The 25915-nt window shown below is 44.5% G+C and overlaps 1 protein-coding gene across 4 annotated transcripts in view; it reads left to right on the forward strand.

The window, feature by feature from the left end:
* The window catches only part of TPST1 (tyrosylprotein sulfotransferase 1), a 134331-nt gene that overhangs the window by 41206 nt on the left and 67210 nt on the right, over positions 1-25915 (forward strand). For all 4 annotated transcript variants that reach the window (XM_029612301.1, XM_029612304.1, XM_029612303.1 and 1 more), the window contains exons 2-3: positions 2056-2187; positions 20931-21868. In XM_029612301.1, coding sequence (XP_029468161.1) covers positions 21024-21868 — 845 coding nt within the window. In that variant the 5' untranslated portion in view covers positions 2056-2187; positions 20931-21023. The remainder of the gene's footprint in view (positions 1-2055; positions 2188-20930; positions 21869-25915) is intronic.

The following is a 25915-nucleotide window of genomic DNA, read 5'->3' on the forward strand; positions in this document are numbered from 1 at the left end:
GCTGTGACCTAAACTCTTATATGTATTGCAAATGCTTCCGATTGTGTTCACAACTAAACCCATTACTATTCTCAATAGGATATGTTCCTGGTTCATTTGGAAGAGGAAGAGACCGAGAATATTATTGAACCACATTAAGGCCCCCGAGGGAAGAGGGGGGGATTAAAATTTCCCAATTTTAAATTCTATAATATGGCATGATCTCTGGGTGATTGGCTTTTAAATACTACGGAAATAGAATATGAAAAAAGGATGCTTCACCCATTCCATTTACGAATGCTCCTCCATCAGAAATCAAGACGTTCACCGTCACAGATTGGGACATCCATTATTGTTACAAGGATGGGGGTTTGAATGGGAGAAGCTGTCCCCTGTCTCCCTATGTTTCAGGCTTTCTTACATTAAGGGATAATACATCCTAGATTCCAAGAGCTGGCTGTGCAGGGGCTCCAGACCATATCTCATTTTTTTTTGAACTATAACGAAACTCAGCTCAAACCATTTCTGGAATGTAAACAAACGGATGTCTTTGGTTAATTCGGATAGATTTCTTTATTTAAAAATTCAACATCATGTAACAACTTTATTGAACTCCACATCCTTGCAGTTAACATCTAAGGACTTTAAAAGCTTGCTGTACATTTATGGGGAAAAACATTTTTCATTGTCCATGTTCGTTTGTCTCTGAATATCATCCACCGGAGGATTTGGTAAAGTCGTGGCGATCTTCAGTGTGCTTGCTATATCTGTAAAGGACATGAAAGAGCGTTTTCATTTTGTATCAAGAGGTTCTGAGAATGTACTTGTTTACAGAGCTTCAATTTCAAATACTTCAGAGAATTGTTGTAGCTCCAGTACAGGCATGCAGGGCAGATCTTTTAACTTCTGACATTTGCGTAAACTGTTTGCAAGAGAGAGCCACTTTTTTTCATTGTATGTGGTGGGACTGTCAAAAGATTGCTTTATTTTGGCGACTGGAGAGTTGCTGGGTATGACAAAGTATCCTGTACCCATGACTGGGTCGTTTTTTCTGTCAGGAGTAAATGTGGATTGTGCATTTCTTAAGCATTCTCATAAATTCTTTTTATTTAAACCCTCTTTGGTAACCAAACGTTGCTTTTTGCTATACTGGTTAAAAGACAGTTTACCAGACTTATCGATGTGGCACATTAAGATGTATGTCCACAAGCCACCAAGCACAACAAAGCACTCTAAATCAATTACACACCACGGGTGAGTGCTAAGGAAGAGGTTCCACAGTCCAAGAATTTCCAAAACAAGTTATATCACCAAAAATGATTTTATTCTTTATAGCGGCAACTCCACTGTATAAATAAAGATGGTTTTAAACCAAAGGGTCCCCCGACACGGACCCGTGTTTCGCAAAGGGCTGCATCGGGGGGGACACACATAGGGCTTTAAATATAATCAAGTTGAAGTATCCATTGACAGGTGACAGGGAGCTGTATGAAATGATGCAAATGGAATCTCGTACTACCAGTCTGTTTACTGAAAAGCGATGCCAGTTGTTTCTGGAGATTTGGTCTCCTTATTTAGACAAACTACCAGCCGAAGAGTGGATCCGCTTTATGTCTGGGACCCAACCAACTGACTAATGGGCTCATGTTTTTTGAATCTGCTGGAGAGATTCTACATGATTGTTAAGATGATAGTCTGAGTGCTAATCGAGAACTGGTACATTGAACTTAGGATATGACTGTCATGGGCTAATGATTATACAGTTGCTGGCCAGATTGACAGTAGTAGTATTAAACTCCAATGAATGGATATTGGGGGAGGGTTAAAAAAATGGTGTGGGAGGTGGTTTTTCTGGAGTAGGGGCTAGAAGGTATAAGGGGAAGGGAAAATAAAAATGCCATGTTTCCTGTTTATGAATGTAGAAGTCTTTGAATGAGCTTTGAAACAAAGATATATATATATAAATATATAAATATAAAGAGGAGACATAACAGCAGGGGTGAGGGGGAGGGGTGCTGTCCTGCTTTATGGAAGAGCTTCTCCTAACCAGGCAAATGTTTCCTCTCCTTCCTCCAGATCTCTTGTGCCCTGCATGGACGACTGAGCTCTTTTAAAGATGACCTCGGCAAAGCACGGCCTCCTGGAGTCCCAGCTCTGACGGGCCTTTGGAAAAAAAACCCCAACCTTTTCAGCATTGGCCAATGCCAGGTACAAGAACAGGACCCAAAAAACAAAGCGGAAGCCGATCCAGTTGGCTGTGTTACAGTAAAAGCAATAAGAATCGGATGATGATAGTAGCAGAATGAATGTCAGAGCATTCCGCAGGAACTAATGTATGTCCACATGTGGTATTGTGACATTGTGACAGCAGCCCACCAGGCACATTTTAAGTCCTGCCAATTGAATTGCCCCTGAGGCAGCTCTATGAGCAAAACTCGGCCAGAGTCGGGCATTGAAATAAAGGGCTTCTTTTGATCATCCGATTCTTATTGCTTTTACAGGTACAAGAACAGTCCAGCGGCAAGCCCTGAGCTCTTCTCTATCTGTGCATATTTATTTACTGACTGAATGGGTTCGTGGACAGATGTGGTGGTGGTGGGAAGCTGGCATTGAATTTGGATGTTGATGTGACCTTGTGCATGTTGCCATAGAAATAATAGGAAATGTGGTTGTTTTCTTGAGCAGTGGGGCTGCATATCGTGTTCAGAGAGGATGCATTTGCTGTAGCGAAGGATCTTGGTTGATAAGTCTCTTGCTTTTAAAGCAGGGTTAGGGCTTTAATGTGTGACCCTATCAAACGAATTAATATTTCCCCTTTTGGTACGAACTGATAGAAACCTCTTAGTGCAGTGGTTCTCAGTCTGATCCTCGAGGATCACTCGGTCAGTCGGGTTTTCGGGATGTCTACAATATATGCAAAACTCTCATGCGTATTCATAGTGGACATCCTGAAAACCCGATTGGATGCTTGGTCCTTGAGTTCTGGGTTGAGAATCACTGCCTTCATGCCTTTCATGACTATTGTTATCTCTTTCAAGAATTTGCCATGTTTCATGTACCTCTATGTTAGCAAAAATTGAAATTTATAGCAAATACTATATGATATATTTTTTCTCTACCTTGGTTTATTTTTTCCCTTGGTATCTTTTTAGATCCCATCTTGACTGTCTAATTTTGTTTCGTGGTAGTGCTTTCCATTTTCTCTTTTTTTTTTTTTTGCTGTGCTCATCTCGTCCTTTCTTCATTCATCTCTCCCTCACCTGTCTCTCAGAGAAGTCTTTATTTTCTCCAGCTACCTCTCTTCCTCCAATTTATTGCCCTTCTAGCTCTTCTTGGCTTATGCACGGCCCTTCCTTTCCCCATTTCCTGCTCTCTGCCTCTTTCCCTCACACCTCCATACATGTTCTTCCTCCTGACCGTGTGCAGGCTTTATTCTAATCTGGAAGCCTATGCGCTGAGGAGAGCTGTGGGGACAAGAAGTGCAACCTTTTCACTGTCCCACTTGGTGCCTGTTGTCTCTGATTTAATTCCATAGCTGGCTGCTGCCTCTGCTTTCTTCTCTTGTAATAGTGGTGGCAGCCTTGGGCAGTAGCAGTGACACCATGCGACTCGGTTGCACTTCTCTAGGTCAGAACATGGCTACATACGGCGAGAATGCTGCTTTGTGCAGCGGGGGCGGGTGCTTGCTTTCCACAATTCAGGCGTGGTTATGTACCCTCTGACAGGCTTCCCCATGTACCCCTGATTCAAAAGCACTGCCTTAGTGCATCTTCTCCTGTGTAGTACTATTTTATTTATTAGAATTATTTCATAAGCTTATGGCACCAAAAGGACATATTTTTTTAAATTTAGATTTATATTCCGCTTTTCGCACTTTTTTCAGCGCTTCAAAGCAGATTATATTCAGGTACTGTAGGTATTTCCTTAACCCCAGAGGGCTTACAATCTAAGGCCTGGATTTATCAAAATGCACTAAATATCGCATGTGACAGGAAAAGGGGTGTGTTTTATGGTAATAGGCAGTTTATCGCAATTTGCGCTAATACCTATGCGAAGAGCTAATACCGCAAATGGACTCTCTACCTGGGTAACATCAAGCTAGGTTGAGAGAACAGTGCACAAATCTCATCTTTGGGTGAGTTTCCTCACTCCGATAGTCATCAAATCTTCACAAGAGAGCACTGTTCTGTTCGTACATCTCACTTTGAATGTCAAAGTGGCCCCTAACCCCCTATACTAATACCTAAACCTCACTTCGAGGTACTAAGTGGGCCTCCCATAGAGAAATAAATACTTATCTAAGGTGAGGGCATTACAGCTAGTTTCTCTCTCTCTCTCCCTCTCCCTCTCTTCAAAACTACTAAAATCAGCATTTGAGAACACATTGCAATAAACCTTAACACAGGCTATCTAACGTTAAAGGCATTTTCACATGCGTTAACAGCACTTTTCGCATGCAATAAGCCCTTAACGCATGCAAAAACGCCTTATAGCATTTTGATAAATGACCCTAAAATATTGAAACACTGACCAATGAAGTTAGGTTTTCGTAAAACATCTCTCCCAAATTACTGAAAGATCTGTGGAAAAGCTTTAAATAAACCCTTTTTTTTCCTGAAGGTAAAGCTAAAAGGAAGAAAGTAGGTTGGTTATAGAACACGCTAGCCTGGAGTGATTTTTTTTTACTGATAGATTTTAATGGAGTTTCTTAGCTCCGTCTTTTAATGAGTGATCTTTCTTTGATATTTAAACATGAAAGACAGTCATGGAGAAGATGAAAATGCATATTTAAAAGGCATCATGCTTAACTAGTTTTTATAATGCCAGGAATAAAAGATTAGAAAACTGTCAGAAAAAAAAAAGGCACAAGTTGCTTAGATTCTGACACGTCCTTTCAGGTGAGTCATTGATGGAGTCCTTGAATGTCCCACCAAGTGATGTGTTTTCTAGCATTAAGATACTAATCTTTTTCTCTTCTGTAAGCGAACAAGATGTCTGGTAGAAAGTCACATATCAAGGTGACATTGCCTCTTTTTTTTTTTTTTCCCTGATATCAGTGACTGATGGGAGCCTTCCAGGAGAGGTGCATTACTAAACGCCTGCAACATAAAATGGAGTAGGCTGCCAGAATGATTACAGCGCAATTAGCCGTAATTAAGTCCATTATTGGAGACACTGATTTACAGTGAACAAAGTGATCGGCAAGAGCTGCATTCATGCACTCTGTCATCCGATGTCATGCTCGCCTACAGTGTCATGGATTTTTCATAGCTTGTCATACCTTTCGTTGGGCCAATGTAAAAATATTCCAGAGTTGTAGTGCACGAGCTTTCAGGAAGGAACCACAACCTCTTTGGAACATTGCTCCATGTCTGTAAGGAATCCAGTTTTCTCCAGAAACTAGACTTCTTCCTTGGAGCATAAAAGATATCTGTAAGGAAGCATGGCTTGCTCTGTCCTGCTTGATGCAAAATACAGAAGGGTCAGACTTGAGGACTGAGACCAAAAAATGGTGCCAAAACCCCATAAGTCAGTTTTGCATGCACAGTTTTCATGTGGTACATCTTTGTCTCCAAATTGCTCATGCCCAGCCCCCTCTGGAAAGGCAGAAATTCCACAGAGAAATATTGTATAAGCAAAAATTTGTACAAAAAGCCAACATTATGCAAAGAAACTGGCCTGCTGGCTGTATTGCATTATTTTTTTGCCTGATCCTTTTAACGCTGTGGCCAAGAAGGTGGCAGAAAGTGTAAGCAAATGTTCCTAGGTTTCATTTTAAAGGGTTTCAGTCCAGTTCTGCATCTGAGTGGGAAGTGACTTGGATTCCTATGGTACTTGCAGAATAAACTTAGCACTTTGGAAAAAAATGTCATCATTGAGAAGGCTTGGTTGCACAGTTTTAATGTCAGAAAAATCAACTGGGAGCACTTGTTCCAAAATGTTATTTAGGCATTATTGTGGGGTTCGTTCCTGGTTTTGACCTGCTGAGAAAACAGTAGTGCAGATGCAACTGAATTCATGTGATTCAGATGAGGGTGAGGGTGGCCCACAGTCCTCGTAAATGGAAGCTGGAAAGCAGCTTTACTTGTGACTGTGGTCATCAAGATGTAAACCAAACTACTGACCCCATAATGTCATGGAACCCTGCTGCGGGTCCCCCCGCGAGCAGGCACTAAGAACATTAGCACATAAGAACATGCCATACTGGGTCAGACCAAGGGTCCATCAAGCCCAGCATCCTGTTTCCAACAGTGGCCAATCCAGGCCATAAGAACCTGGCAAGTACCCAAAAACCAAGTCTATTCCATGTTACCATTGCTAATGGCAGTGGCTATTCTCTAAGTGAACTTAATAGCAGGTAATGGACTTCTCCTCCAAGAACTTATCCAATCCTTTTTTAAACACAGCTATACTAATTGCACTAACCACATCCTCTGGCAACAAATTCCAGAGTTTAATTGTGCGTTGAGTAAAAAAGAACTTTCTCCGATTGGTTTTAAATGTGCCACATGCTAACTTCATGGAGTGCCCCCTAGTTTTTCTATTATCCGAAAGAGTAAATAACCGATTCACATCTACCCGTTCTAGACCTCTCATGATTTTAAACACCTCTATCATATCCCCCCTCAGCCGTCTCTTCTCCAAGCTGAAAAGTCCTAACCTCTTTAGTCTTTCCTCATAGGGGAGCTGTTCCATTCCCCTTATCATTTTGGTAGCCCTTTTCTGCATCTTCTCCATCGCAATTATATCTTTTTTGATATGCAGCGACCAGAATTGTACACAGTATTCAAGGTGTGGTCTACCCATGGAGCGATACAGAGGCATTATGACATTTTCCGTTTTATTCACCATTCCCTTTCTAATAATTCTCAACATTTTGTTTGCTTTTTTGACTGCCGCAGCACACTGAACTGACGATTTCAACGTGTTATCCACTATGACGCCTAGATCTCTTTCTTGGGTTGTAGCACCTAATATGGAACCCAACATTGTGTAATTATAGCATGGGTTATTTTTCCCTATATGCATCACCTTGCACTTATCCACAAGGTGATGCATATAGGGAAAAATAACCCATGCTATAATGGGAAGTGTGCTGGCCCCACCTAAGGATGGACTCTCTTACCTCCCCCCATGTTTCTCCTGACGCGGCATGGGCGCCGCCATCGGGCCTTTCAGCACCGCCGGAGCTGCAGACTCGCCGTTCTGCTGCGGCCCGGAGGTCGCCATCTTGTTCCGTCTTCACCGCGGCCGGAGCCGCGGACTTTACTGTTTCTCTTTGCGGCACAGGAGCTGCCCCCGACGTCCTTGTCTTCTTCGCGGCGCGGAGGCCGCATCCCCGGGCTGGAGTAGCAGCTGGAGCCGCCCCGGGGCCTCCTGCAGTGGCTGGAGCCGCTGGTGTCTTCGGGCCTGCTTCTCAGGCCAGCCCTGCCTTCTGCGTGTGAAGACGTCGGTGCAGGCCGCTGTCTGCGGTCCTGCACAAGCTCCTGCTTCCTTCCCTAGGCGCGCGGGCGTGTCTCTTCACAGAATTTAAAGGGCCAGACACAGGAAGTGTGCTGGCCCCACCTAAGGATGGACTTTCTGCCCCAGCCCTATGAAAGGGCTGTTTTCACAGTACGTCTTCGCCTTGCATCGGAGTTACTTCACTCTGTAGGCTCCTGCCTGCCAGAACTCCATCAGCTCTTTTATCTTCTCCATGGAGTTCCTCGTCTCGTTTGTTCCTCGTCATGCCATGTCTTCGTGCCTGAGGTCCTCGTCCAGGTGTCCTGGTGTTTCGTCTCCTGGTGTTTCACTTCCTGGTGTTCTGCCCTCCTTGGTGTTCATGTCAGCGCTCCTGAGCCTTCTGGTCCTGTCGGTCCTTCTCCCTCGGACGACGTCTTTCCCGGGTTGGAGAGGCCTGCAGGTGGACTGGTGTCCTGTGCTCCTGAGCAGTCTCGTCCTGCCAGCCGTGTTGGTGCTTCGGATGACATCGTCGTCGGGGTCCCACCTCGACTGGATCCTTCCCTGTGCTCGTCCCGTTCTCAGCATGGTCCATGACCAGCCTCCTCGGGCTGTGTAGGGCACGCAGTGGGGCAGGGTGGTCCGTGACCAGCTCATTGGGTCCGCCCGTGAAGGTGGGCTGAGTAGGGCGCCCTGAGAGACAGTGCCAATGTCCTCCCGCCCAGCGTCTTGTCTTGTTTGGATTTCAAGTTCCTCGTCATGTCTGCACTTCATCGTCTTGTCCCTGATGCCGTTGCATCGACCACCCGGTCCGTGATGTCTTTGCATCAGCCCTGGTGTAATGTCTTTTTTATAGTCCTGGTGTCATGTCTTCAAGAGCCCTGGTGTCACGTCTTCACCTTTGCCATAGTGTCACGTCTTCATGTCAAGGCTCGTCTGCCCTCATCCTCAGGCCAGGCCTGCTGCTCCATGCCGTTCCAAGCGGCAGGTCCAAAAGGGCTCGGAATGGTCAGAGGACCATTCACATTCCAACATCATCCTGTTGTTGGCCTTGGGAGCGTGCAGGCCTGGCGGAGGGTAAGACCGTCTGCCATAGTGGAACACGCCATCAACCCTTGGTTCTGTCCTGGATCTGTCTGGGGTCGGGCTGAGGCCCAAGGGCACACTAAAACACCGTTACGTAACACATAATAAACAATTGCCCAATATATAAATTTAAAAAAGGACTAAGGCTACTGCTGTTTGCAGAATCAGAAGCTGTTTTTTGGTTGTCAGCTTTGGATTTGCGTATGGCACTGTAAAAGCAGCTCAAATGTCCAAGAAGTAGTCATCGTGACTTTTCATTGTGGCTCTGTATATTGCTATACCTTTTTAGTTCATCAGATTGCATGGTGTCTATATCATCTCCGAATAAAAGAACTTGAGACAGCCAAAGAAAACCCCCTTTCACTTGTGTTATACCGTAATTCTAAACTTGAATCTCAGAATTCAAGATAGGACATTTTGAAATTGCAATAGTGATTGTCTTTCAAGATCAAATTAGTTTGATGCGTGAATCCTTCTAAAGTTCAGATATTTTCTTATCCATATGTAATTGGAATAAAGTAAAAGAGCAAAATGAAGACCATACAACCAGGACTCCCATCCCAGTAATCCAGATAATGGTGACGTGGGCAGCCTTGACTGTGCAAAGCCTCCCATCCCAGCATTCTGGATAATGGTGTCATTGGCAAGGCTTGCTCATAAGAATATAAGAATTGCCATACTGGGTCAGACCAAGGTCCATCAAGTTCAGTATCCTGTCTCCAACAGAGGTCAATCCATTTCACAAGAACCTGGCAAGTACCCAAACATTAAATAAATCTCAAGCTACATTTGCTTATTAATAAATAGCAATTTATGGATTTTCCTCTAGGAACTTATCCAAACCTTTTTTAAACCCAGTTACACTAACTGCTGTAACCACATCCTCTGGCAATGAATTCCAGAACTTAACTATGCACTGAGAGAAAAAGAATTTTCTTCGATTTTGATTTAAATGAGCTAATTGTTAACTTCACAGAGTGCCCCTATTTATTCTATTATCTAAGAGAGCAAATAACTGATTTACATTAACTTGTTCAAGTCCTTTCAGGATTTTGTAGACCTCTATCATATCCCCCTCAGTCTAGGGATGTGAATCGGGCTTCTGACAATTGAAAATATCATACGATATTTTCAAAATCGTCAGAAATCGGGGGCGCCCCGAAACCGATAGGAAAACCCCACGAAATTGTTCGTGGGGGTTCTCTTATCGTTTTGGGGGAGGGTGGGAAAAACAGCACACAAAAATAACCCCTAAACCCACCTCGACCCTTTAAAACTAATCCCTTAGCTTCCCCCACCCTCCCGACCCCCCAAAAAGCTTTTTACAGGTACCTGGTGGTCCAGTGGGGGTCTTGGGAGCGATCTCCCGCTCCCGGGCCGTCGGCTGCCACTAATAAAAATGGCGCCGATGGCCCTTTGCCCTTACCATGTGACAGGGTATCCGTGCCATTGGCCGGCCCCTGTCACATGGTAGGAGCACTGGATGGCCCGCGCCATTTTTAAAGATGGCGCCGGCCATCCAGTGCTCCCTCCATGTGACAGGGGCCGGCCAATGGCACGGATACCCTGTCACATGGTAAGGGCAAAGGGCCATCGGCGCCATTTTTATTAGTGGCAGCCGACGGCCCGGGAGCGGGAGATCACTCCCGGGACCTCCACTGGACCACCAGGTACCTGTAAAAAGTTTTTTTTTGGGGGGGTCGGGAGGGTGGGGGAAGCTAAGGGATTAGTTTTAAAGGGTCGGGTGGGTTTTTTGTTTATCGGCTTGGGCGCAGCCGATAAAAAAAAAAACAAACAAAAAACCAGATCGGGCTGGACAAAAAAAAAACCACGATGTGAATCGGAACCGGAATCAGAACTGATTCAGGTTCCGATTCACATCTCTACCTCAGTCACCTCTTCTCCAAACTGAACAGCCCTAACTTCCTTAGTCTTTCCTCATAGGGGAGCTGTTCCATGCCACTTATCATTTTGGTCGCCCTTCTCTGCACTTTCTCCAGCGCAACTATATCTTTTTTGAGATGCAGCGACGACAATTGCACACAGTATTCAAGGTGCAGTCTCACCATGGAGCGATACAGAGGCATTACATTGTTTTATTTGCCATTCCCTTACTAATAATTCCTAACATTCTGTTTGCTTTTTAATTTAATTTATTTATTTATTAACTTTTTTATACCGACATTCGTGGGAACATCACGCCGATTTACATAATAACTGAAGAAGGGCAGGAAAGTACAAAAAACAGGGGAACGGGGGAGGGGAGCAGCGAGGAAGATAGGAGAGAGAGCGACAGCAGCGAAGGGAAGCAGTAGGAAGGCGATAGAAACACTACCAGGAGGTGGTACTGGCGGAGTTATACAATGGGCAGAAAGAGGCCAACTACTATGTACAGAGGAAAATCAATTATTACATGAGGGGAACTCTGGGGGGATTATTAGAAGTAGAACAATTAATTATTATATAAGCAAAAAATGCAAACTTGTATGTACAGAGAGTAAACCAAATTACAAAAGGTAACCAAAATTTACAAGAGAAGGTTCAAAAATTTTTTTACAGGTGTTATATTAGGGGGTTGGGAGGACGCAAGAGATTATCACAAAAGCACACTTTTTTGATCGATACAGCACACTGAGCTGATGATTTCAATGTATTATCCACTGTGATGCCTAGATCTTTTTCCTGGGTGGTAGCTCCTAAGATAGAACCTAACATTGTGTAACTATAGCAAGGGATATTTTCCCCTATATGCATCACCTTGCACTTGTCCACATTAAATTTCATCTGCCATGTGGAAGCCCAATCTTCCAGTCTCACAAGGTCCTCCTGCAATTCATCACAATCCGCTTGAGATTTAATTACTTTGCATAATTTTGTGTCATCCGCAAAATTGATACCTCACTCATTGTAACCCTTTTCAGATCAGCTATAAATATATTAAAAAGCTCCGGTCCAAGTACAGATAACTGAGGCACCCCACTGTTTACCTTTTTCAACTGTGAAAACTGACCATTTAATCCTACTCACTGTTTCCTGTCTTTTAACCAGCTTGCAGTCCACAAAAGGACATCACCTCCTATCCCATGACTTTTTAGTTTTCTTAGAAGCCTCTCATACGGGAGACTGTCGAATGCCTTCTGAAAATCCAAATACACCACATCTACTGGTTCACCTTTGTCCACATGTTTATTTACCACTTCAAAAACATGAGGGAGATTTGTGAGGCAAGACTTCCCTTGGGTAAATCCATGCTGGCTATGTCCCATTAAGCCATGTCTATCTAAATGTTTTGTGATTTTATTCTTTATAAATGTTTCCACAACTTTTCCCGGCATTGATGTCAAGCTCACAGGTCTATAGTTTCCTGAACCGGGCCTACCACATCTTCCAGAGTCACTGTGATTTGGTTCAGTTCATCTGAATCATCACCCTTGAAAACTGTCTCCAGAATGGGTCTGCCCAACATCCTCTTCAGTAAACAAAGCAAAGAAATCGTTTAATCTTTTCACGATGGCCTTATTTTCCCTAAGTGCCCTTTAATCCCTTGATCATTTAATGGTCCAACCAACTCCCTCGTGGGCTTTCTGCTTTGGATATACTGAAAAAAGTTTTTATTGTGAGTTTTTGCCTCTACATCCAACTTCTTTTCAAATTCTCTCTAAGCCGGTCTTCTCAGTGTCTTACATTTAACTTGCTAATGCTTATGCTTTATCCTATTTTGTTCTGATGGATCCTTCTTCCAATTTTTGAATGAAGATCTTTTGGCTAAAATAGCGTCTTTCACCTCACTTTTTAGCCACACTGGCAATTGTTTGACGTTTGTTCTACCTTTCTTAATGTGTGGAATACATATGGACTGTACTTCTAGGATGGTATTTTTTTAACAATGTCCACACCTGTTGCACACTTTTTACCTTTGTAGCTGCACCTTTCAATTTTTTTTTAACTGTTTTTCTCATTTTATCAAAGTTTCCCTTTTGAAAGTTTACTGTTAGAGCCGTGAATTTACTGTCCCCATTCTAGTCATTAATTCAAATCTGATCATATTATGATCATTGCCAAGCGGCCGCAACACTGTTACTTCTCTCACCAAATCCTGCACTCCACTGAGAATTAGATCTAAAATTGGTCCCACTCTAATCGGTTCCTGGACCAATTGCTCCATAAAACTGTCATTTATTCCATCCAGGAACTTTATCTCTCTAGCATGTCCTGATGTTACACTTTCCCAGTCAATATTCAGGTAATTGAAATCTCCCATTATTACTGCACTACCAATTTGGTTAGCTTCCCTAATTTCTCTTAGCATTTCACTGTCCATCTCACCATCTTGGCCAGGTGGACGGTAGTATACTCCTATCACTATACTCTTCCCCACACATAAGGAATTTCTACCCATAAAGATTCGATTATGCATTTAGTCTCATGTAGGATCTTTATCCTGTTGGACTCTATGCCATCCTGTTGGACTCTATGCCATCCTGGACATAAAGCTCCACCTCGCCACCATTGTGATATAATTTGTACCTTGGTATAGCACTATCCCATTGGTTATCCTCTTTCCACCAAGTCTATGGCATCATTCACTGCTTTGCACTCTAATTCTCCTATCTTACTTCTTAGATGTCTGGCATTAGTATACAAACATTTCAAAGTGTGCTTTTTGTTGGTATTAACATTCTGCTTTTTAGTTGTCAGGGATAAATTGGAATCTTTTAGCTCAGGTGAGTTTTTAATTACAGGCACTTGGACTACTTTTCTTATTATTGGAACCTCTCTGTTGGGATGCCCTAACTCTAATGCTTCATTAGTATCTTTGAAGATACCTCCCCCTGAACCATGTGCTGCTGAGCGATTGTCTACTTTCCCCTTTGATTTAGTTTAAAAGCTGCTCTATCTCCTTTTTAAAGGTAGCGCCAGCAGCCTGGTTCCACCCTGGTTAAGGTGGAGCCCATCCTTTCAGAAAAGACTCCTCCTTCCCCAAAAGGTTCCCCAGTTCCTTACAAAACTGAATCCCTCTTCCTTGCACCATCGAATCATCCACGCATTGAGACTCCGGAGCTCTGCCTGCCTCTGGTGACCTGTGCGTGGAACAGGGAGCATTCCAGAGAATGCTACCCTGGAGGTTCTGGATTTAAGCTTTCTACCTAAGAGCCTAAATTTGGCTTCCAGAACCTCCCTCCCACATTTTCCTTTGTCGTTGGTGCCCACATGTACCACGACAGCCGGCTCCTCCCCATCACTGTCTAAAATTCTATCTAGGTGACGCGTGAGGGCCGCCACCTTTGCACCAGGTAGACGTTACCAGGCGATCCTCACGGCCACCAGTCACCCAACTGTCTACATTCCTAATAATCGAATCACCAACTATGACGGCCGACCTAACCCTTCCCTCCTGGGCAGTAACCTTGGGGAGACATCCTTGGTGCGAGAGGACAATGCATCACCTGGAGAGCAGGTCCTTGCTACAGGATCATTTCTTGCTGCACCAGGTTGCTGCTTTCCAATCATGAGACCTTCTTCCTCCAAGGCAGCACCAGGGCTGCCAGACTGGAGTTGGGACTTGGCTACTATGTCCCTGAAGGTCTCATCTGTATACCTCTCTGTCTGCCTCAGATCCTCCAGGTCTGCCACTCTAGCTCATTGCTAAATTTTGAGTATTAGCCTTAGGGAAGGGGGAAAGGAAGACAAGCATGTGTGTTTTCTGCTCTGCCTACAAATTACAAGGGAAGGGATAAATTTAGAAGCTGATTTTCACTGGGAAACAGTGCATTGTTTCCATTTACATGCATACTTAAAAGTTTCACTCTTGAGGGGAAGAGAATTAGCAGATAAAATAATTACTCTGGACTGTGTTTGCTCAGTGCCCGATTCAGAACATTTTGATATGACCATCTGTGTCTGCTTTCTGTTAATCTATCTATTACTCATCCATCACATTTTATCAACATGTATGCGGAAATGCCATGTGCTGTGTACTGGAAGAGAACAGAGGCACATCGGAGAACACAGTAGTTATATAATGGTGCAGGGATATTATTTAATGTTAAGAGTCTGAATAATTAGACATTTTCCAGCAAATTAAGGGCCACATTTTCAAAGGGGTATGCGCGTAAGATACACGTGTACCCCCCCGAAAACCTGGCCGAAGTACCCCCTGCACGCGCTGAGCCTATGTTGAGTAGGCTCGGCAGCACGAGCAAGCCCCGGGACGTGCATAAGTCCCAGGGTTTTCCTGGGGGGCGTGTCGGGAGGCGTGTCGCGGTGGCACGTCATTTGGGGTGGGGCCGCGGGCGTGGTTCTGGCCCGGGGGCGTGGCCGAGGCCTCCGAAACGGCTTCCGGGCCTGGGAATCGCGCACTGGCGACCGGCCAGCAGGTGTCAGTTCGGCACATGTTGAAGCTGCTGGGCCATAAGGCTGCAACCGTCCATGTTACTCCCTTGGCACGTTTGCACATGCACAGAGCCTAATGGACCTTAAGGTCGCAGTGGTGCCAGGCCACCCAGAACCTTTAGGACCGCATCCGCATCACGCCGTCCCTCTGAGACTCCTTGTCCTGGTGGCGCATTCATTCCAGCTTGGAGCAGGGAATGTCTTTCCAAAATCCCCCTACCCAAATTGTCCTTATCATGGATGCTTCCACCCTTGGGTGGGGTGCCTATCTAGAGGGGCTCCGCACCCAGGGTCTATGGTCCGCTTAGGAAGTTCAGTGTTAAATCAACTTCCTGGAGCTCCGGGCAGTCAGGTATGCTCTGTGGGCTTTCAGGAATTGGCTGTCCAACAAAATTGTCCTGATTCAAACAGACAACCAAGTTGCCATGTGGTATGTCAACAAGTAGAGAGGCACAAGATCATACCTCCTGTGTCAGGAAGCAGTACAGATCTGGTCCACTTGCTCTGTCCTGTGGGATGGTGCTCCGGGCCATGTTCCTGGCCAGAACAGAGTGCTGCATAGTGGACAGACTGAGTTGGACCTTCAGGCCCCACAAGTGGTCACTCGACCAGGGGGTAGCGAACCGGTTCTTCAGTCTCAGGGGAACCCAGACATGGACCTGTTTGTATCCCCAAGCAACAGGAAGGTGACTCAGTTCTGTTCCCTGTAGAGGTCAGATAGCAAACCAGCCTCAGACTCCTTTGCCCGCCATTGGGGCAAGGGTCTTCTATACGCATATCCTCCGCTCCCTCTGATCATGAAGACTCTCCTGAAGCTCTGATAGGACCCAGGAGACCATGATCCTCATAGCTCATTGGCCAAGATAGGTCTGGTTTCCAATCCTACAGGAGTTGTCCTTCTGAGAAACGAACAGTCTGGGGACTTCCCCAGATCTCATCATGCAGATCAGGGCAGGCTGCGGCATCCCAACCTCCAAGCCCTGTTGCTCACAGCTTGGATGTTGAGAGGCTGATCCTGCAGCCGCTTGATGTGTCTGGTGATGTGTCTCGGGTCCTGGTAGCGTCTAGAAAGCCTTCCACTAGGAATTTGTTGCCAGAGGATGTTAGTGCAGTTAGTATAGCTGTGTTTAAAAAAGGATTGGATATGTTCTTGGACGAGAAGTCCATTACCAATTAATTATGTTGACTTAGATAATAACCACCACTATTACTAGCAATGGTAACATGGAATAGACTTAGTTTTTGGGTACATGCCAGGTTCTTATGGCCTGGATTAGCCACTGTTGGAAACAGGATGCTGGGTTTGATGGACCCTTGGTCTGACCCAGTATGGCATGTTCTTATGTTCTTATGTTCTTATGACTAAAGTGGAGGAGGTTTTACATGTGGTGTGAGCAAAAGGCCCTAGATCCTTTCTCCTGCTCCATACAAAAACTGCTCCGACTACCTTCTGCACCTATCGTAGGCTGGCTTGAAAACCAGCTCCGTTAGGGTTCATTTGAGTACTGTTGGAGCATACCACCAAGGTGTAGTTGTACGCCCATCTCTGTACAGCCCATAGTTGTATGTTTCCTATGGAGCCTGCTTCTGTTGAAGCCTCCCCTAAGGCCTCCTGTTGTGTCTTGGGACCTCAACATTGTGCTCACTCAAATGATGAAAGCTCCTTTGGAGTCCCTGCGCATCTGTGATTTGAAGTACCTGACCTGGAAGGTCCTAGTTTTGTGGCAGTCACTTCAGCATGCAAAGTCAGTGAGCGCCAGGCCTTAGTGACTTATCCACCTTATACCAAATCTTATCATGACAGGGTGGTCTTGCGCATGCATGCTAAGTTCCTGCCTAAGGTGGTGATGGATTTCTATCTTAACCAGTCAGTCATCCTGCCATCATTCTTACCCAGGCCCCATTCACTCCAAGGTGAATGAACACTGCACAGTTTGGATTGCAAGCAAGCCTTAGCCTTCTACCTGAAGCGGACAGAAGCCCATAGACAGTCCACCCAACTTTTCATTGCTTTTGATAGGAATAGGTTGGGAGTTGCCATTGCCAAACAGACACTATCCAATTGGCTAGCAGATTGCATGTCCTTCTGTTATGTCCAGGTGGGACTGCATCTTGGGGGTCATATCAAGGCTCATTCTGTCAGAGCCATGTCAATGACGGTGGCCCACTTGCAAGCAGTTCCTGTGGAGGAGATCTGCAAGGCTGCGATGTGGAGCTCTCTCCACACATTCACATCTCACTATTGTCTGGATAGAGATGGCTGGCACGACAGTAGGTTCAGCCAGTCTGTCTTCTGGAACCTGTTTTAGGTGTAGATCCCAACTCTCCTACCTAGGGCCTATTGTTTGGGTTCAGGCTGTCTTCCCCCTCTACCAAAAGCACTGTGTTTGTTGTGCCCATTTGCACCTGGTTGGTGCTCTTTGGTTCCCTTATATATTGGGGAGCAGCCTATAACTAGGGATTCATCCTGCTTGTCCTAGAAGAAAGCAGAGCTGCTTTCTTGTAAAAGGTGTTCTCCTAGGACAGCAGGATGTTAGTCCTCACAAAACCCCATGAGTTGGGTTTCTCCTATGGTTTATTATTTTATTTTTATCGTAATTCTATGTTACGAGACTGAAGAAGGGACCCTGCGTGGATTAGGGCATGTTGGGCATGCTCAGTGTGCCTAGTCAAAGTTCTAGAAACTTTGACATAAGTTTTCCGTGGATGGGCTCCATCCAATGACATCCTGCTGTCCTAGGAGAACACCTATTACAGGTAAGCAACTTTGCTTTTCCTGTGCTATTCAGCTATCTTTTCTGGATAACTTTAGCAATACCGGGAAAACTTATCTGGCTAACTTTAGCATAGCCAGGTACATTCAGTGGCACAGGCCACTGTACCTGGCCACTGAATGTATCCTGACCTGGCCACTGAATGTATCCTGACAGAGTTAGGCTAGATAAGTTTATCCAGCTAACTTTGCTGGCTGGAGGACCCCTAAGTTTATAAAGCATTATTGTGCTGATTTTTGAAATCTAGGGTTGCATGGATAATAATGCCATGACAGGATGGGAAAGAGACTGCAGTTTCCAGACCAAAGGGCAAGGGATTACTTACTCTATTGGAATTGCACAGAGTTTTCTGATTCCACTTGTTTCAACCTAGCTACCCTGGTTGTAAAATTAGTCATGCTTCTGTAAATGTACAGCCATAGCTATTTTTAAGTTCTCAGTTTTGCCCCAGCATTGGAATTCTGAGAGACCTGCCCCTACATGTTTCTTTACCGCCAGAGGATTGAATTTAGATCTGGGAACAAACTGGATCTTGCTTTGCAAAATGCACTTAACTCATTTGCTAAGAATAAACTCCATGCACTATTGCTGGTATTTATACTTCTCTAAATGATGTAGGTCTTTGCCTCTTCCTTTTCTGGAGTCCGTATAAAATTCTATAGTAGAAGAAGGGAATGTAATTTGGAGTGCTGGGGGCACTGTGGCTTTCCAGCTCTTTTTTTTTCTTTGGCAAAAAACTCCATTGGAAACAACCGCCAATAGAATTTTGCATCCTATATTTACAAAGGAAGTTTCCTCTTGCTTTTCCTTATTGTGCCAAGAACTGTTGATTTTACTGTTGACTAGGATTTGATCAATGTTCTATCGAGCTGCCGCTGTCTCTTTATTTTTTTTAACCTTACATGCATGGCTTTCTGCACAGGCACAGTTGAAAAGTTACACATGCAAACACGTCCTTGGATACATAGGGTCTTCCTACAGTCCTTGCTGTGAAGAACGCTTAAAAATGGGGGGAGGGGGAACCCAGGCCACTTGCAAATGCAGGCTTGTGGTGTCTTAGCCCAGTTGGGGGCGGGGCAGTTCTAACTTGAACTGGAAGTCCAGAAAACCGACTGCTGGGCCAAGAAAAATAAACTCTTTAGTTCTTTTTATAGGACTTTCTGGGGAATAAGTTCTCTTATAATATTTCTCTCACCGACCACGCCATATTAAATTCCCGTCTGGAAAACCATCTTTTCCCTCCTCCCCCCGACATTCCCTTTTTGCTTCCAGTGTGGTATTTCTGCTAGTTAAACCTCTGCCTACCTTTTTTTTTCTCATTCTTGTTTTCCTTTCTTTTTCTCCAAGCTTTGTCATGAGGCTTTACTATGTTGTCTTTTGGCAGAATGCGTTACTGGGAAGCATGAGTCAGGAAAGAGAGCCGCTTCGCGCTGTGTTCTCGGGACTTGAACTCTGTGTGGGTCCCGTCTTCACAGGCCTTGTCTCTGAAAACCACGGGAAGAAAGAGAGAGTTCCCAAAGTACAGATCACGTCCGAAAGCCGTGGTTTCACCGCGGGGTCTACAGCCTCTGATTTCACCCAGAGGGAATGCCTCATTATAGTGTGGCGCATTGCTGGGCGGTTTTCTGAATTCTGTAATTTGTGTTAAGAACTGCCCAATTACCCTTCTGTACATGGCTTCGTTTCCCGTAATTGGTGCGGCATGGTGGCGCATCATTTTGTGAAAGTGCTAATCAAGCTCAGCTTCAACCCAGAGGGAGGTGCCATTGTCCAAAGCGTTATCATCAGTTTTGAACATCTGAAGGTAAACGTGCAGCTAAAGGAAAGTCTGTATTTGGCGTGCATCTGATTGGTGTGGGATATCTCGCACAACTGCATGACTGTGACCAATGTTTTTGGTTTGTGAAGATTACTTACAAGAATTGTACATAATCTTCTCTAGCTCTAAATCTGGAACCAATTTTACATTTCAACCGCGTTCGCTTCAAGTCTGGTTTAAAACAGCTTGTGGGGACTTGGCCAGTAAAACGCCGTGATTTTTTTTCCAGAGGTGTTTAAGCCTAAATAGGGGTCAATAAACGGATCTTTTGAGGGTAATATTGTACCAGCCTCCATAAGAAAGTTGGCAAATTCGTGTATGAGGTCACGTCCAATGCAAAGCAAACTTGCATGCATGTGTTTGCTTTGGAAATTATCCCACCAAAACTACCTGCACACGGTCAGACCTGCTTATTTGTGCGAAGGAAATCCTTTATTTGCATGCATGCTTTAGAAAAATCCAAAAGTGTGCATGTAAATTCAAATCCCTGCCCTGCTCTGACCCCCTGCTCCCCAGGGAACGCCACTGCTCAGTTGAGGTGAATTTACACATGTACGGGTGATGTGAGCGTAAGTTTGCCCACCTATCCAGCAGGCAGTATTTTATAATGAGCCATTTCCCTGGGTAAAGTAGCATTTTTACCCAAGAAATGCCTTTTGAAATCAGCGCACCTAAATGCAGGCAGGGCAAGCTTATGTTTTTCTGTACAGTGTTGTATCTGTCTGGTAGCACTTTAGAAATGATAGATAGCAGTAGAAGTACTAGTGGTAAATATATTTCTTCCCCATCATCCGTTCTGCAGAGATTACAGTCTGTGTGACATAGCAAGCACTGCTGTCAGGCAGAGGGCTTCTAGTTGGGATTCATGTCCTGTGGATAATGCGTCTCAGTAAACAGCATTTTAATATACCAAAGAGCGCACCACTCATGCAGTTGATTTTAAAACTATAGGTACTGAGTGCATTGAAAGCCTTCCTGGTGATGCTAAGAACTGCCAGAGATGAAGGGATTGTGAAAATCTTGCATCATCATGTCCCTTAGTGCAGTTATGAACTCAGCCGGAATCTGTGTGCAGCAGTAGTACTTTGAATTAAATTTCTCCCTCTATATACCTATATTATATTTGCAATAAAACTCTACCTCTTGGCCTTCAAAACCTGGATATGAAAAAATGGGTAGGAAGTAATATGTTGGCTATAGACTAGTGAGACTGAGAATGACAATATGCCAAATGTTTGTGACCTGAGCTGTGAATGATTTTGCTTTGCTTTTCATGGGGTAGTTCCCAAGTGTATAAGCCCTTATGCATTCTGTGTAGCACAAGTGGCATCCAATAGGCACTGCACATCTCTTGTAAGTCCTCTAGAAAAGGCAACATGTTTTGCTTCGTAAATGTCCATAATGAGATTTTTCCTTTCCTTTCCTCTTTCCTTCTTCAGAAGTCGATGACTCAGACTCTTCAGCATGGACAACTAAAGAAAGTTGTGGCTACAATAACAATTTGAATTTCAGTCTTGACTTCTGTGTCCAAAATGATTGGAAAACTAAAGCAGAACTTGTTGCTGGCATGTCTGGTTATCAGTTCAGTGACCGTATTTTATTTGGGACAACATGCCATGGAGTGCCACCACAGGATAGAAGAACGCAGCCAGCCTATCAGGATGGAGAGTGCAAGAACCACTTTAAGGACTGGAGTGGAACCAAAAGCAAATGCAACCTTTGCTTACCACAAGGATATGCCTTTAATATTTATTGGAGGGGTGCCAAGAAGTGGCACCACTCTCATGCGGGCTATGTTGGATGCTCATCCTGATATTCGTTGTGGAGAAGAAACCAGGGTAATCCCTCGGATACTAGCGGTCAAGCAAATGTGGGCACGTTCGAGCAAAGAAAAAATCCGATTGGATGAAGCCGGGGTCACGGATGAAGTTCTAGACTCGGCCATGCAAGCCTTTTTACTGGAAATCATTGTCAAACATGGGGAGCCTGCCCCTTACTTGTGCAATAAAGACCCTTTTGCTCTAAAGTCCTTAACTTACCTTGCCAAAATTTTCCCCAACGCCAAATTTCTTTTCATGGTCCGTGATGGCCGGGCCTCAGTCCACTCCATGATATCTAGGAAAGTGACCATTGCCGGGTTTGACTTGAACAGCTACAGGGATTGCTTGACCAAGTGGAACCGTGCCATCGAAACAATGTACAACCAGTGCATGGAGGTGGGCTATGAGAGATGTATGCTGGTGCATTACGAACAGCTGGTTCTCCATCCCGAACGCTGGATGAAGACTCTCTTGAAGTTCCTTGGTATCCCTTGGAATGATGCAGTGCTGCGCCATGAGGAAATGATCGGAAAAGCTGGTGGCGTATCTCTGTCAAAGTGAGTACAGGGGTTTTTTTGGGGGGGGCCTTTCATATTTTTATAATATCTCTGTATTTGGCCATATCTTGGCTTCTTACACTGGAACTGAATGTGTTTTTAGCAATGATCCAACATTATCATTGTTTAAGAAACTGTTCCCTTCGCCCATTCCCTAGGGTACATTATAGATTATGACTTTTTCCTGCCGAGTAACTTAAAGTGTATTGAATGTTACAATCTAAATGTCGGCCCATAGGCCAAGTCTTCATTCAGATTGTGTTTATATGCCCAGCTTCGGCCTATGGAAACGGTAAGTGACTGTTCTTTCCATACACTCAGTATTGGTTAACTATGAATGAATCTACCCTCATTCTTAGTAACTTCTTTTATGACCGTTTTTTCATCAGAATTAGGAGAAATATACGGTATGTCCATGAATATATTTTGAGGCACCGCTAGACATGTGGCTGCTATTACATCTGCCAGATGGTCCCGCAGAGTAGGCCTGCACGTTCATTTTGTATTGTGGGCTATATGAACACCACAAGGATGCGAAAAGAGATTGGGGTATAACAGATGTGCTGAGTCCAAACAGAGGAACAAAAGATGGCAGACCCAGACTTTAACTGCGCATACCAGGAAAGAAGAACTTTGAGGTTGATTCAGACCTTTGGAGATGTCTTGAGTTGACTGTGAGATAAGCCTGACCACAAACATGAATTGTCCCTGGCAGGCAACTCTATGCACAGAAATATCTGTCCCTGCAGGTGATGTTCTCTGACTTTCAGACCATCATTGCCATCACTGGATTCAGAGAAGTAATTTTATTTATTTTTTTTCTTGTTCCCCGTCTTGTATGCAAAAACATTTGCCAAAAGGTGGCCTTTCAGAAGGCAACTTGAAAGCTCAGGTAGTACAGCAGTTTCAGGATTATTCTCACGGTGATCCAACAATAGACATCGCAGTACAAAAAAAGGGAAAAAGTCCAGAAAAGCTTGCTAACATCATTCCAGAGGTGGCCCCTAATCTGACTGACAGCTTGCCCGCTTCTGTTTGTGCACGGTCATAACAGTTCCTGTACGATCCCGGGAGGAGGCATTTGTAAACAGCCTGCTTAGTTTTCAATTTTAACCCACATATTTTAGGAAAGAATTTGAATGAGGAGCCACCTGCATTGTTTCTCTCTTGAAAATTTGCAAGTGATGCCATGTGCACGCTAAAAGCACCCATGCACTTTGCACTCACTGTTTGCGCAGGTGGTGGGGAGGAGGGAGGGCAGATGTCGGCAGGAATACTTCCATTTCTCTGCAGCTGAAAGTCCGCGTATTTTGGAACCCGTGCAGACTTTTAGCTGTAATCAAGCTGGGCGGTCTTCAGCCGGGTCCCTTTACCTTTTTAAATACCTGTTCATCCACATGAATGGCTTTAGGAATTGTCCTCGCAGGAACCTAGCCTAGGTTAAATCATAAACTCTACTTTAACATAGAAACATAGAAATGACGGCAGAAGAAGACCAAAAGGCCCATCCAGTCTGCCCAGCAACCTACGCACTTTTTTTTTTTTCTCATACATGAATGCTTAAACCACAGATCTCTAACTCATTTTATTTAATGATTAAGCTACATCAAACTGTTCATTTCATCTTTGAAATGCTTTAAAACTGTCCCTTTTATACTCTGCATTGTGGAGACCCTAGTTGGGTAGGGTCTCTCCAGCTAAGGTACTGTTGCTGTAAAAAAAAACAGTTAGTGAACTGTGTCAAAAGTTTAAAAACGGGGTGTGAAACATCAAATGAGAGAAGTCCCTGGAGAAAATTGCTCCACAGTATTACATGAGTAGTTTGTCTCCTGTCTGGCACATTAGCTCTCGCCTGTGGGTTTCGGAACAATTTCTTTCGGGCAAAGGGATGACCCAGTAAAGAGAAACTTTAGCCTCCCAGCTGTCATCACAAAGTCTGTGCTGACTGACAAATTGCAATGCTTACAAGCTTTTTTAAACAGTGATTCAAAAATTCAAACACAAAATTGGAATGATGTGACAAATTCTCTCTGCCCTTAAGACAAATAATTTTAAGATGCCACGTGCAATAAAACATTCATATTGCAGGCAAGATGGCTGCCGAGTGAAAGCACTGCTCTGTGGCCCTGCTCCATCTTAGCAGTGTGTGTGAGGGGTTTTTGTTTTTTTTTTTCAATTATTAATTTTTCAGCTGAAGTAATTTGGGATTTGCCCTTAAGTTTCTGCAGGTTTCGTTGTGGGGTCTATTCACATTTCACTGATCAGACTGTTTCCTGCTTTGGGACCTTTGCTGGTTCCCATGTTCTTTTGACTTTGAAGTCAGGATGCAGCTTTGAATTGCACAGGCTTGAGCAGGGTTATCAGCGTGCCGCATGGCACCTGTCCTAGGGAGCCAAGGCCTTTAATTTTACTGGCTGGGGAGTTCAGCTCCCTTGGGTTTTGTATCCGTGATGGAATCTGTGGCGATAGACCATTTTGTGATCATGGGTGGGGTTCGGGACCCGTGATGTTAGCATTTTGCCAGACCCAGTGCAGTATCCTTGGTTGCTGTGATCTTGCAGCAGGTATCCAGGGCTGGTTGAGGTTGCCTTTGGAGATTTATCCCAGGAACACAACGGGGTGGGTTACCTTCTGCTGAGTTACATCTCAATCCAAAACAACCTCCTGTGTCACATGAAGCTGCTAATACTACAAAGGTAAGAAAAAGACTGTTTTACTCCATGCTATACGACACTCGGAGAAATCTATATATATCCAGTTTGGTCTTGTAGAAAGTGAATTTAAATCCCATTCACTGTGTTCTACACTAAAGAAGTGACTGTGGTTGAATGCGATCTTACTAAGGTGACAGCATGTACAGGGCATAAGGCTGCATTCTCTGCCCATAAGCAAAGAAAAACATTTTGGCCCAGTGTCAAAATGAAATGTTTTATGATAAATTTAAGGCTAAAAATATGAGAATGCTGGGATTACCTGAAGAGGCTGAAAAAGTGATCGCTGAGCTGGCACAGACTGGTTCACAAATTTGATGAAATGCTTTGTTTAGAGGATCAATAACAGATTGAATGTTCCACAACGTGACCAAACTGTAAAGTCACTGCCCACAGCTGAGTCATCTTCGGCGAGCAGAAGACCGGACTTACGCTGATGCTTTTTATTTTTTGCAGAGTTGGATAAGGGCAGGGTTAAATGCAGCTTTGAGCTTGCTCTGCGGGGAGGGGGAAAGCTGTTCCTTTTAGAAAAATCAAAAGATTGTGTTTTTATTTCACCATGTGTCTCATGCCACCGAAACTGTCAGAAAAAAAATGCTGTTTTCTCTGCTGAGAGTCCAGACGTTGAGAGTTTTTTTACAGCCGACTTCATTTGGACGGTAACTTTGATACCGGCGTGTGGGCTCATATACCGGATCGCGCCAAAGGATGCAGCCGTATTATAACATGCTGGCGTATATGCACGCGTGCATGGAATAAAATAGGCTGTGTGCCCGTACATGTGCGCACAATTTTTTATGGACGCGTGCATGTGCCTGCAAATGCCAGCTCTGTCCGTAGCAGTAGTAAGGTTACGCGGCAGGGGACCCCGACACACGCTTGTGTGCGTAAATTCGTGCTCACTTCAGGTTAAAGTCTCAGAATTCCCATGTCTCGCCCAGACCGCGCCCTCGGCCCACCACTTTTTTTTTGCGGCATATTTTGTCTGCGTCCTGGGAGGTACGCGCGTACTCGGGCGCCTTTTAAAATTTGTGCAGCGCGCGCCGGCCGGACCTACTTGCGTATCTCATGGTTTTGGCGCGCGCCAGGCTTTTAAAATTCACTCCTTAGAGTACAGTTGGGAAAATAAGACTTTTTCTTTTCTCTGTTTTTTGATTTTGACCAGGAGTAAGGTTTCCTGGATGTTGGAGCAGAAGAGGGTTTCCTCCGGGAATGGCACCGGAGACCCGGATGATGCCTTGATTGAAACAGGGCTAGAATATTGGCTTTATTTCTTACATCAATGTCCATTTTTCATTTTTGGTTAAATAAAAGCTCTTCCTGCCTTCTTTTAGAT

This window comes from Rhinatrema bivittatum, chromosome 8 (assembly GCF_901001135.1).
Source record: "Rhinatrema bivittatum chromosome 8, aRhiBiv1.1, whole genome shotgun sequence".
Classification (NCBI taxonomy): Eukaryota; Metazoa; Chordata; class Amphibia; order Gymnophiona; family Rhinatrematidae; genus Rhinatrema; species Rhinatrema bivittatum.